Consider the following 14,348-nt stretch of genomic DNA (forward strand, 5'->3'; position numbering starts at 1 on the left):
GAGAGTGTGTGGATGATCTCTCATTTCATGGAAGCATAGCAATTGTTTTGCAAAATGCCTTAGTTTGGGATTCCTTTAATCAGAGAGGTGCTATGTGCTTTTCAATACAGATTTGACTTATGTGCAGTCAACTGGCTGCTCCCCCCATGTGGTCACAGAGAGAATAAGAGGCAGCCATGGAGCTGCTCAGAAATGAGACCACCACCCAAGAAAGGCTGAATGCGATTTCAGAAGTGCACAGCTATTTCTTTTCTTTTTCTTCTTCTTTTTTTTAGCAAGGCGAGTGGATTTCCATGACTACACCTTCTACCTACAATTCAATGTGATCATTCAACACATATTTACTGAGCACACAACAGGCAAGTGTGAGGTATGAGCAATTCAAAAACCTAGGAAGACAAGGTCTTTTGTCTCAAGGACCTACATTCTGGAGGGAGACAGATGAGTAGAGGAGAAGGTCACACGATGAAGGCCATGGTCAAAATAACAGACTACAGAGTACATCTTAGACACGATTGTCAGAACTTTAAATTATTTAAGCACCCCTGCAACTCAATGAAATCAACAGGACCGCCATTTCATTTTATAGAAGAGGAAACCAAGCCCTCTAGAGAGCAAACCAACAGACTAAAGTCACATAGTGAGGATACAGAGGAATGGGGACTCAAACTTGGGTCATCTTATTGGTCTGGGCTACTGCCCCATCACTGTGTAGACAGAGGTGTGCTAATTACTTACACAACTGGTGTGCGTGCAATCAGTATCCCCACTGGGACTGGCTGATGTGATGGGCTAACCAACTGATCCTTCCATGCTGTGTGTACAGAAACTTGTTGGACCTGACTGCCTTCCTGGCATTGGCCACCTCCTCCTCCTTTTGTAGCCCTCAAGCATGCCATCAGACAGAAGTCAAAGGGGAAATTGTGGAACAAACAACATGACAAGGTGGAAACATGCCATTTACTAATGCTGAGCTGTTTCAGTATTGGAGCCCCTGGATGAGGATAGCAGACACAGAGTGTTCTGAACAGTCAAAGTCAAAAACTGTGGTGGGCATATACCTGGAACTCCCTCCCCTATTCTCTCAGGTTGGCCATGGGATACCTCTGCTCCAAGCCAAGTTCTTGGATTTGTTAATAAAAGATGGAGCCTGGCCCCGTCCAAGGAGCTATGGTTATTTTTATGGAGCCATGTGGTAACATCATGGCCTGAGCTAACATTGAGAATCCCAGTGAGACACTCAAAGCTGCCTTTCAGCTGTGGGACAAGACACACAGACAAAAGGTAATATAGCCCCCAGGCTGGGAGAGCAGGGCTGAGGAGCACACCTGAAAATGGGTGTTGGCCAGCCAGAGCCCATCCGCCAGGGGTGAAGTTGCTGGTACATGATTGATAACCTGGCTTTGTTAGAGCTCTAGTCCTTGTCACTCAGGAAGCCAGAAGTGGGCCTGGGGTGGGAAGGCAGCTGCTGACTCTGTGATGGTCTTAGAGCCCACCTGGTTGCCAACTGTGAAACTAATGTTGTTCCAGGGATGAGAGACAAGGGACATGGAATAGCTGGACTTCCCAAGATTTGGCAAGAAAGACAGTCTAGTGTTGGATGTGGCAGTTACTAATTTCTGTCGGGAGGAAGCAAACGTTCATTTTGCAGAGCCTGCAGACCTGCCAGGTGTGTATCTTCCCTGCGGTCCTGTCAGATCAACAGGCTCCATCAGCCTGGTGGGGGAAACTGCTGGGGCCTCAAAAATGGATCATCCCAAATTTCGAGCACCGCTTTCTTCCTCAATTATTTACAAGGAACATGATGCGCTGTAATGGAGTCTAATTCACAATGTGTTTTAACGCTTTTATAATACAATATTCTCAACATTCTCCCCGAATCTTAGCAGATGACAAGTTGCCACTATTGAATTCCCATTAATATGAATTACGGGCACAATATATTTTGCCCAGTATAATTTCCTCAGCCTAATATTTTGAGGGAATGGAAATCACGCCCTTAGCATATTTCTGATGGAGGCAGTAATGATGGAGAAGAAAGTTGGTTCTTTTGCCAGGGTGGGTGTTAGATAGGTGTGCTGGGTAGAAGGCAAGATTCTAGCATCCTGGATAGGGAATCTTTCCTCCTCCATCATTTCCTTCTCAGAGTCAGACTCGTTATTAGAACTTGGGAAGATTCTACCCTAAGTAGAGCAGTCCTGCATCTCAATCTCAGACATAGGACTCAGATGTGGATGTCTCAGGCCAAGGTCCAGAGCTAGGTGGACCCTTGCTGGCCACACAACCCTGGATATCAAATGACTTCTCAGAGATTATGTGAGAACGATTACAGCACTGACCTCATATACTTGTGTGGTCACAGTGTCAACAGGCAAAAATCACTGAGAACTGTGGTTAGCTCACAGCAAGCATTCAGCAAATACCAGTGACAGAGAAGATGGTAGTGGGACAAACCCAGGGGCACATTCTGGGTCTTGGCTGGTTGGCTGGCACTCTTAATTAGCTCCTGAGATAGGGTTTCTAAGATCTTGGGGTCAATATGTTCACTGCCAGGGAGCCTCTCGAAGATGGTGAGGTTGTAGCCACCCACACACATAGTACAGCTGAAGCTCCTGGCGGTGCTAGAGGTATTGACCCTGAAAACATAGTCTATGATGACGCTAGCACTCTCCTGAACCTTCCTGCCTCAGGGTCTGACTTTCCTACTGTGCATGGTGCCAAGGGCCTCTTGAGCAGCTGTGGTTATGGAAGATAAATCAGGGGAGCTGAGAGTTTTTCTCCTCTGGCCCATCACCTCAGGGAAGATATCAAGATGGCCCAGCCCAGGAAGTTCTCCCAGGGCTGGGTCATCTTCTAGCCCATGCCTCAGAACTCCAAGCTAACTCATGATGGAACTAAGCTACCAAAACCTAGAAGCAAAACATCTAACCATCCAGCCTCGAATGACATCTTGGAACAAAATGTATATAAAGAAACACACACACACACACACACACACACACACACACACACACACACACACACACACACACACACTCCAGGCATCCTGTACCTGATCAGTGTCTATGCTGCTGTATGTGAGCTGCATATAAGAAAAAGGTGTATCCTGATCAGACAAGTCAAAGAGAACTGCAGCTGGTATCCAAGGGGTGTGGGGCTGGGCCATAGAATCTCACCCATATTTTGGTCCTATGCAGGCTTGTTTTAGATCACCGAAGAACGAAATGAGCTGGGCCTTTAGATGATGTCCCTAGCCTTGGAGGAAGATGGTCAATAAATGTTTATCCATTTAGTTGCTCACTCAGCATTTTCCCGTGTGTTGCATTGGGCTCAGTCTCAGCTCCAGGGCAAGGCTGCCCAGAGGTGTGTCTGCTCTCTTGGGTTATTGTGGGCAAGAAACAGTTTGTCTTCTCTCTCAAGTGAAGGCAATGACAATGCTGTTGAGGGTTAGAGTGGGGACTAAAGGACAGGATGTTGGCCAAGTACTAGAAGTGCTTGGAGCAAAGCAATTATTGCACGAGTGCTATAATAAGACTAGGTCATGTGAAAAGCTGCACAGAGGGCAGGAAGATGGTAGAGAACTTACTGTACAAAAGTGAAGGCCTGAGTTTGCGATTCCCAGAACACATGGAAAGCTGGACATGATAGCAACATGCCTGTAATCTCTCCTGTCGTGATGTGGCACAGTTCCTGGACACTCATAGACCAGCTAGCCTGGTATATTGAGAACAGCAGCAGACCTTGGCTTAGGTGGAAGGTAAGAACTGACACCCCAAAATTGTCTTCTGACATCTGTGTGGCATGTATGCACCCATATACACACAGGATATGCATGTGCATTTACACACACACACACACATACACACACACACACACAGAGAGAGAGAGAGAGAGAGAGAGAGAGAGAGAGAGAGAGAGAGAGAGAGAGAGATGCAGTGAACTGTGAGCAAGTAGGAAAACCATCTGAAGAAAATGTAAATGTTTAAGGAAAAGGTTGTAATGCCAGGATTGTATGTGCTTTGGGAGAGATGGAGGACCTGAAGAAAAGAGATGCTTTAAAGGTATAAAATCCCTACCACCAACGTCACTCATCATCTGGATGTGGGTACCAACACTGGGCCAAGAAGCTTACCATGTGGTCCTGCCTTCTTCATTCCCATCATAGGCAGCTCCAGAAACTACTCTCTGTTGGGCAAATGGCTGCTCCACCACAGTTCTTTGATTAACAGATGGGTAAAGATGATGTAAAAAGCATTCATCCTCCCTTGCCCAACGGTAGAGGCATATGAATGAATAAATGCACACATAAGTTCATTCATTCTGTTCTCAAACAGGTACTGAGAACCTTTCCATGAAAGGAGACAAATGAATATGTACTATATGGTTATTCTAGTAGGAACATAGCAATACAGCTATAGGAATGAGAGAAATAATAGCAATTTTCTTCACCACTGATGTAGCCATACTTAGGCTGTCATACTTAGAATAGGAAATCTGGGCAGACAAGTAAAGGAATGAAGATTCTAGGAAGAAGAAGTGGCAAGTATAAAATCCCTGGGGCATAAGAGATCTTTGTAGGGTTGAGGAATTGTAGTCTGAGGTGTGTGTGTGTGTGTGCGCGCACACGCGCGCACGCGTGGGTGTTGGGAGATTTCCTCAGAAGCAGATTCTCCCTAAGATTAAGATGGCAGCAAAACCATGCTATGACACTGGCATTTGGGAAGTATCTGGAAGCGAACTTCCTGTATCTAGCAGTGGGTACAGGGTGGATGACAGGGAGTGAGTGCTCACAGTAGCCACTGCAGCTGTTTTGGTGGCTCCTGTTTCAGGTGAGGTCTAGGTGATGGAGGGATTCACAGCTGACTATTCCTTGTGAGCCACCCTTACAGCAGAGGCAGTTTCCATTCATGTATTTCTTAGCCTATACACACCAGAGTCCCTGAGACATGCTGCACTGTGACTCCAGTGTCAGTTTTCTGGAATGTTCCTGCTGTTTTCCATCCCAGTGTGTTGGCTCCATCCTCAGGCTCACAGTATGATGGCAACTCCAAGTCAGGTCATTGCATCCAGAAATGACACAATCCAGAGGGAAGAGTGATTTTTTCTTGGGACTCTTCTTCAAAGGCAAGAAAAGCTCTCCCAGAAGCCCTCAGGATATATTGGCCAGCACTGGGTCACATGACCCTTGCAAAACTCAATAAATGTGCAGGGACAACAGGATCACATAACCTATTTTAGAATCACTGTAAACCCAGCTGGGACTGGGATCTTGATCTTAGACCTAGGCATTAGATAGGTAGATGGAGAGAGAATAGACACTGGGCGGGTGACGAGCAACATCTGCCATAGACAAGGATGAGACCCCTGAGCTTGTCACGATTCCACCCCCAAGTCCCATCCCTCCTACCTGCCAGAGAACCACTTCTGACCTGATGCCAGGATTCTTTAAGCAGCAGGTCAAGAACTGAGGCCATGCTCTATGCCAGTCTGCTCCTTAGTCAGGTGAATCTCATTTAGCTGCTTTTCCAGGCTATCTACAAGCTATCAGTGCCACATGTGGTCCAGGGCTAGATAGACTGGAAGCACCAGTTATACCCTCTTGTTCAAGATGTTCAGTTTCAGTATGGAAGGTACTGTGTCTTACCACAGCCAATGGGAAACACGCTTGTGCCCCCCCCCCCAAGAACAAAAGAGGACAAGAGTAGGAGGACAAGGTGATTGAGTAACCCAAGACACTTGGAGCCTCAGGAGCAGGTGTGGGTGGCCAACAGGAGCAGTTTCCCAGAGGTGGGTGGCATCTAGCAGCTAATCGTTCAAGTCAGGGTGCAGGGACAGACTGGCTCCTGTCTCCCACACACGCATCTAGCTCCAGCCCCAGCTCCATGGCTTCCTCGTCATGGTGCAATGGGGTACATAGTATTCACCTACTTTCTCCAGCAAGCAGAGGAAGGGTGTGAGCATATCCTGATGCCCTGCCTATATACTTTGACTAGTTCTCAGAGCTCCTTATTTACCAGAGGAAAATGAAGTTCTGGCCGGTGGATTCCAGAGAGGTGAATTCACAACACAAGTCAACATGCCATGTTTCCTTCACTGAGATGGAGGGGATTCTGGGCGGGGGGGGGGGCAGTAGAGTAGAAATGACACCCAGGTGTCAGATGTCACCCTGGTATTTGTTTCCCTGGGCTATTTTTGGGCACTTGCAGACATCTCCCTGTAACAAATGGGCTGGGCTCTGTTCATTAGTGATGTGGCTGTTGAGATTTTGCAACATAGTTTCCCTATGAAAAAATCCAATGTGACAAATGGTGATGAGACTTCCAAGACTAGTTCTCCAAAGCATATTTAACCCATAATGTAGCTAAAACACTGGCCTTGTGCACTGAGAAAAAAGTTTAATTGCAACATGAGTAATTACATGAAACAGAAAACCGTTATAACTGTGTTGATCTTAGGATGACGTTGTTCCTAAAATTCTGGAAGAAGGGTCCCTTCTGAGGGTTTGGGTGGGGACTGTATCAGATTTATTCTATTAGGGGAAAGAGGCATCACACTGTCTGAGTCTGGGGTTGCTGAACATTTGTAGCATGCTTTTAGCTCTTTCCTGATTTCACTCTCTTCCCGAAGTCTTCCTGAAAGAATGTTTCTCTATGTGGGTTTTCATGGGGACAAGGCTATGAAGGGCATCTCCTTAGGGTAGTTTTTATTTTAATTTAAAACCAGAAGGCCAGGAATGTCGGTGCATGCCTATAATTCTTAGCACTTGGGCAGCTGATGTAGGAGAACTGTCATGAGTTTGAGGCTCAGGATAGCCTGGGTTTCAGACTGAGATCCTATCTTAAAACAAACAAACAAACAAACAAACAAACAAACAAACAAACAAAACCAAACCAAAAACAAACTAACCAAACAAAACAATGATAACAACAATCCCAAATTGGTAGGTTAGCATCTATTTTTGTGCATGTGTTGGTGACAGCAGTATGTCTGTCTCTCCAACTGGGGGGAGGGGAGGTAGTGACAGGGTCACCATCCTTCAGGATAAAGGGCAAAAGTCTTGGTCCAGCTCTTGAAGTAAATGCACCTTCAAGGTCTGGTCCCCTAGAAGCCAAGGGGCCAGACTGCTTAGTAACATAATTCTTTCTGTGTGTCTGAAACCTCCCCAGCATTGTTCTGTATACACAGGATGCAACGCTGGGATGTCTAAGTTGTGAGTATCTCATCCTGATACCTTATCTCAAGGCTTGGTGGTTAGAGTAGTAGGATCATCTTATGTTTTCTGCCTGGGGCATAAAAGCCTTAACCAGGAGCCGGAGGGCAGACAACATGCCAAAATAAACATGCTGGAGACCTGTGGTTATTCCCTGAAAGTGATCACAAGTCTACCCATCGATGCATGATGCCTGCCTCTAATATGTGGTGCTGTAGTATCTCTCCCTCTCTCCTGGAATCTGGCTTGGGGTTGACACTTGATTTGACCAATGGGGCTTAAGGTTCACACTAAGGCTAAAAAAGCACCTGCGCACTGGCCTTGTCTTCTTGCTGTTTTTGAAACCCCAAACCACCATGCGAATGAGGTTGAGCCAGCCAGCCAGAAGTCACACTGAGAACTGAGGTCCCAGGCCTGACTGTCCACTAGCCATGGATGTGGGAAATGAGACAATTTTATCATTGGAGCCCAGCTGAGCCAGCCCTCGTGAGATCAAGCCACCAAGTCCAAGGGTCATTGTTATGCAGCAAAACTAACTTGTACACCTTGCTGACTCCTGTTGATGGTGTCTTGTGTCTTTACTTTGTAATTCCTCACTGCCTTTGTCCTGGCTTATGGTTTATCTCTTAAAAATGTGGTAACACACACATTCTTCTCCCTCTTTAGTCAAAAACTGAAGTTCAAACCACTCAGGTTTGCCCTCCCCAAAAAGCAGCCTGGAAATGGGTGTTTTGCAGAGGTGACATTTCTCATCTCTGTCCACACTTTGTGACTGACAGATGGGTTTTAAGTCGATGATGATACTATCCACACTGTAATCGTGACTTAAGGTGCAGGCGAAAGCCATTAGCTCAGTACTAACATGTGCAAGCTGTTTTCCAATGCTTTATCCGACCTGATAATTTATCACAAGGGAAATCAAGAATACTTGTTGGTAGATCAAGCCACAGCCTTTGGGCTGAAAATCACCCACAGTCGGGAAATGTGCTATGAAATGGGTTGGAGTCACTCTTCCAAGCATATTACTCTGCAGCCTTGATTTCTAACATGAGTACAAGAGACAGGAGAGCTTAGCAAGCTTCATCATCATCATTCACAGATCCCAGAACCACAGGATAGCAGGGGTGTGCATTAGACTGGTTGGTTGTTCCCAAGATGCCCACGGGGACACTAGGTTATCCTCCTAAGAGACAAGTTCCCTAGGAAGCTGAGGTGCCACCTCTGAGCAGATGCATTCTCTATGATGAGTAATTTCCAAGGCCGACTGCCTCCAGTGCTCATAAATGTCACCACCCCCCAAGGTGTTTGGTACTCTGAGCACCAATTTCCCAGCCCCTTGAAGCTTTCCTCAGGCTCCCAACACTGGCTACATTGCTGCTTCTTAGTCAGATTTATGTTCAAAGGCTGAGCTCCAAGGGGTGATGGGAATGTCTCAGCCTGAATGCCCCTGACCACAAGGAAAGAGAGGCCTCACATGTTCATTTTGCAGGCCTCTGTGAGAGGGTTCTCCAGCCTATTCTTTCAGTAACAGAATTGCATTTTATGAAGCTGTCCCTTTTCTGTTTCCTCTGTCAAGCAGGTTTGCTGAGAATAATTTAAATTTCATGCAGCAGCAACTGCAGGGCATTGGTAACTCCCTTCCATTCTCACAAACAGGCCTGGCATAGAGCCATGCTTTCTCCTCAGCAATGCCCTCCCTCAGTGCCCAGACAGCCAGTGGGAGTGGGAATGTGGTGCTGGCCCTGTTTCACCTCGTGCCACATCAGAGGGGGACAGGGCAGTTCCCTGAACACCCAAGCAGCAATCACTAGGCTGATTTCCCTCAGAGGAAGAGCTTTGCAGACAGACCTAGTTGCTAGTTGTGTGTGTGTGTGTGTGTGTGTGTGTGTGTAAGTGTGTGAGTATACATGCATGTGTGCAGAGGTCAGAAGTTAGCACCAGAGGTCAGAGGTTAACATCAGGTGTCTTCTTTAATCATGCTTCACCTTAGGTTTTTGAGACAGATTTTCTAACTGAACCTGGAGCTCACGATTTGGCTAGGTTGGCTGGTCAGTAAGCCCTAGGGGCCCACCTGTCCTTGCCCACCTAGTATTGGGATTATAGGGATGTGCTGCTGTGCCTGGCTTTTTATGTGGGTGCTGGGGACCCACACAAGACCACAGTAGGCATTTTATCAACTGAACCATCTTCCCAGCCCTAAAATGAACTTTGATTGAATGCTTACTCAATGGTTCATGCCATTTTAGGGTTTTCTACACATATTAATTTACATAATCCTTATGTCAAACATACTATTATCATTTCCATTTTGTAGACATAGAATCTGAAGCCTCACTTGCAAATGGCAGGATTCAATTCCAGTCTGCCTAATCCAGAAGCTCTTGCCAGCTGTGCAGCTAGAGTTGACATACTCTTTGGCTTACACTTTCCCTTCTATGACATGAGAAGCAAACATGCCCATTTTCTGGCCTGAAATTCAGAATTTATGGTCACTAGGTGGGCTGGTGATGGCAAAAGCTGATGTCACCCTCTTGCAATGATGGTTTCCATGGTGAATGGATGCTGCTATGCAGCCTGGGGTGGAGAGAGTCGGCCCAGGCTGGATCTGTCTTGGGAAGTAGTTATGTTTTCTCTGAGCTTCACTATTCTGAGCTGTAATAACAGGGCTGGGCTGGTGGTCTCCAAGAAAGCTTGCCATGGGCTCTGGAGACTCATATGAAGGTGGGGGAGCAATGGCTATGTGTTGGGCAGTGGGAGGGTAGAATCTTCTAGACCCTCCTGGTATCTCAGTATCCCAGGAGTCTATGATTACTCAACTGGTCTTTCACAAAATATGTAGGAATTCTTAGGCCATGGACAACTGAAGACACAGAAAAATCAAATCGGGCCTGGAGGCAGCCATGGCAAAAGAATTGTCATCCTTTTGCTACCCCAGTCTCTGGGAGCATGAACGCATCTCCAGACAAGAGCCCAGACCCTCAGTCCTGGAACAGCAAGGGCTGACCTTAGCACTGGATCTCTGGCATGGAGTGTGGCAGGGATGCCCTGAGTACCCAAGAATGGGATATTCATCCTGTTGCCTTGTCTGACAACAAAGGGATGTCTCCAAAGGTCTGAGGGCTGCCCCTTATCTCTGAGTGAGCATGCTTGGGCTCTTAGGGGCGGTTCTGGCTCACGAGTAGTGGCACCGGTCCTCTCTACCAAGAGCCAGGTCAGTGACTTCAAGCAGTCTTAACATACTCAGGACAGCAGGGACTTAGTCTTGCTTCTGGTCCTATCATGGCTCCTTCCTTTCCTTGCCTTCTAGGATGGTGGGGTCTGCACTTTCCTTTGGGGAAATAGCCTTCTGGGCTGATAAAAAGTGGATTCTCGACCTTGGTCACCTGCTTGCCAGGTGTACTGATCTGAGAAGGCGCCCTTTCCATCGCCTCTCCCCTCTCTCCTCCCCTCCTAGCTCTGCTTTTACTTCCAGGCCATTTGAACAGCAACCACTCAATCCCCTTCCCCACCTGCATAAGGCTCCAGCTTTTGTGCTTTCTCTGAACTCCCTCCTGTTTTCTGGGTGATGGGAGAAGGGAACACCTCTCCTCACAGTAGGACAGACAGCTTTGTACTTCTGGGACCAATGCCTGATGTCAGTGGTGTGAAGGGGTGACCCTATTACCTAGCAATGGACCATCAGCCAGTGCCTGTTCTGTTCTGAGTACTTTACATGGAATTCCACGCATGCTATCCTCAGAGACTACTACCCAGTCCTAGAACTGAGACCCTGAGGGGTCAGTTTGTTCAACAAGACGCAGCAAGAGGTTGATTGGAATTAAAGTTTAGACAGTCATCAAAGCCTAGCTTTATCTACCATTGAATCACCTCTACCAATAACTTCACCAGGGGAGATACCGGCTCATATGGCCACACATTCATTTACATACTGACCCATAATTTCCCCAATAGCAAGAGCCAGCTCTTCAGTGGCTGCTTGGTGAAGACCTGGCTGGTTGACCAGGGAATCTGCTGACAGACATCTGGTTTTGACCTGGATGTCCACTGATGTGATCTTGGTATGGGGGCAGACACACAGGATAGAAGACAGGCATCTGGGCCAGCAGCAGTTAAGTCCAGAGTGACAGGAGGTACCATTGCCTACATCAGTGCTTCTCAACCTTCCTAATGCTGTGACCCTTTAGTGCTGTCACATGGCATGGAGCTGACCTTCATAGCAGGCCTGACCTTTTGCTCTTTCTCCCACTATGGGCTGGCCATTGGCTCAGTCCTTTTCCCAGCTGTTTTTTCCTGTCTGCGGCTTATTCTTTTCTTCCCATGTGGCTGTGGTTTGGATATCTGGCTAGGGAGGAGGGCTAGGGAAAAGTGAGCTATTTTGGAGCAAATCAAGTGCCCTGTGTCCAGGGCAGAGGCGGGACACCCCTTTAGAGAGCCACTGGCATTGTCCTTCACCTGGCAGAACCCTAAGTTACATACCCAGATGCAACTCAGTATTGGCTCTAAGACACTCATCTTGAAGGGATGGAAGCCATTAAGTATGTCTGCAGGTCCAGCTTCTCTTTCACCTGGAGCCCTGGCTGTCAGCTCCAGAGGCCGCTGTTCTCCAGATGGTGAACAGCTGGCTTTGAAGACTGCCTGCCAGATGTGGCCAGCAGGGCTGGCAGCAGGCTATCCTGGACAGTGGTCACCAATTCAGAGTGGCCAGGGCCTGGTGCCCAGGACAGGAACGTGTTTGGCTGGCCCAGGGAAGTATGCCGAAATAATCTCCCATCTCCGCTCCTGTCTGGTATTACTTCCCCCCCTGCCTTGGTGGGGTGGTGTTTTCATAACAAGAGAATAAAATCAATAAGACAATGCAGCAAGATGTCAGTGTGCTGCAAGCTGGCCTCCAATAGCTCCATTGTCTGGGGTCTCCGCCGGGCTCTGCAGCCAGCAGTGCTGTTATTAATGGGAAGCAGGGCTGAAAGGGAGTTTTGAAAATCGTAGAGACAAAGGCATAGAGCACCCGGAGAGTACCGTCCACCACCACAGCTACCTTACAATGGCTAGCCTGGGGCTTCCAGCCTTTAATTTCTCCTGCAACCTTTATGAAAGCAGGAGAAGAATAGCGTGCACACACACATGCAGCACACACATATACACCCACACACAGGCACACATGCAGGCCCCGAGAGGGCTCCTGGGAAGTGGTTCTGAATGGCTGGCAGAGGCAAAGACGGCCTGCAGAGCCTCTGCTGAGCCGAAGGGGATGATGGGATGAATGTGTTTCTTGCCTTGGCCACCAGCTGTCCCTCTATGGCTCAGTCTGCCTGAAGGGCTCTGCACAGCATGCAAGAGGGGGATTCTGAGCCCCTCTGTTCAGCCCAAAGCCAGTCAACAGCTTTGGCGACATTTATTTCCACATTCCATTTTATACACATTGGCTTTTGCCACCATTCCTGAGGTTTTTGGAACCATCTCTTGCAAAGAAAAAAAAAGGCAGTCTAGTCAGGAGCTAATACGAGGCAGTCAACTGTTGGTATGAGTCCTGGGTCCTTACAGTAGCGCTATAACTAGTATGTCTGGGAACCCTCAGCAATCAGGCAGCCATGTGTACACACTGACTTCACAGGGTTGTCATGAGGCTCATAGGGACTGCAGACATGAGAATCTCCACTGTGGTGATGAATCAGTAATGGACTCTTGATCCTTGGTGGCTAATACAGCTGCAAAACCCCAGCCACTGATGACCCCCAGGGAGACTTATATGTTTTCAGTTCTCCTATTCAGGGAATACTTGGCAATACTCTTATATCACTCATCCAGTAGTATTCAATCAGCACGTGTGTGGTGTCGGTATCTGCTGGTCTTCCTACAAGTCAGTTACATAGAGACTGTGTGGTAGTAAATGAGACCATTTTGACCTTCTGAAAAAACTGCAATTCACTCCATGGAGGCTGCGACTCTGGTGATCCAGACCAGAGAGTAAGGCCTCTATCCTGGCCTGGGCTTGAGTTATTGCCTGGCTCCTACCCAGACAGGATACCAGTTCTTACCTTGGTGGTGACTGCAGAGGCTGAGCTGGCCACGAGACTGGTGATGGCGTCATTGCTGCCCGTCGTGCAGGGAGCAGGAGCTGTGGCGGGTGTGGGCAGCCGGGAGGGCACCACGGGCAGTGGCAGGAGGCCTGGTCGTGCACTGAGACTGCTAGCTGTGCCGCCACCAGCACCGGAGGTGACACTGCAGACACTGGTGGCCCCGTGGGTCCCATTGACACTCCACTCACGGCGGTCCCAGCCTACTCGGTAATCTCTTTCGAAGCGGCTATGGTGCCTGGACATCTCGGTGGGCCGTGGCAGCTTCTCACAGGGAACCAGAGCCCGGACCTGTGAGCATAGAACACGGAAGGGCCGTTTAAGCTAAAAGTAGCTCTCTGCTTGGCCTGCAGCAGTGTAAGCTCAGCCCCTGCTCTGGGTTCACTGGTGGGTTTTCAAGCGTTAGCCAATCTTAGAGTTTCAGCAAGTTGGTAAACTCTCGATCACCTATCAGCCCCACTCCTCAGGTGATGAAGATGGATTGTTCAGGGGCACATGGTGGAATGTAATGAGCAGGATTTGAACCTGGTTACTGTCAAGTCTGAATTTTTAGCTCTGGTATGTCACCATGCCCTGAGCAGCACGAAGTGCACATCTTAATTGTGGCAGGGGCAGTACTGCCTCCTATCCCCACTGTGATAGAAGACCTCTGGCCACACTCTCTGCAAGCACAGGTCACATGACCCACATATGTGCTCACTTGAGAGTGATCACAGCCTTGACTAGAATCTCATTTGTTCCGTATAGTACCTGTGAGGCAGCAATGCACAGTCAGCCCCCAATTTACAGACAAGGAGACTCACAGACAACAAGTGATTCCCCCGAGGGCAGGGAACGAAGAGGTGAAAAGGGTACCCTGTCTCTGAAAGATGTTAGCTTCCAGGGGTCAAGTCCTCTCTCAAAATCCCAATCCTATGATTCAGTGCTACATTTCTGGGACCTGGGTACTCTGGCCTCCACTCCCTGCATCTCCCACGCGGTTTCCTGAGTATATGAACAGAAGGCCTTTCAGGGTTGTCATGGAGATTAGACGCACTGTGGTATGGGAAGGGCCTCTGAGTCAC

At 48.1% G+C, this 14,348-nt stretch overlaps 1 protein-coding gene across 1 annotated transcript in view; it reads right to left on the bottom strand.

Moving 5' to 3' along the window:
- The window catches only part of Klhl29 (kelch like family member 29), a 131,484-nt gene extending 117,954 nt beyond the window's left edge, over positions 1-13,530 (bottom strand). The window contains exon 1 of the mRNA XM_035447244.1: positions 13,246-13,530. Coding sequence (XP_035303135.1) covers positions 13,246-13,530 — 285 coding nt within the window. The remainder of the gene's footprint in view (positions 1-13,245) is intronic.
- Positions 13,531-14,348: the final 818 nt, after the last annotated feature.

Source organism: Cricetulus griseus, chromosome 7, assembly GCF_003668045.3.
Source record: "Cricetulus griseus strain 17A/GY chromosome 7, alternate assembly CriGri-PICRH-1.0, whole genome shotgun sequence".
In the NCBI taxonomy this organism is placed as follows: Eukaryota; Metazoa; Chordata; class Mammalia; order Rodentia; family Cricetidae; genus Cricetulus; species Cricetulus griseus.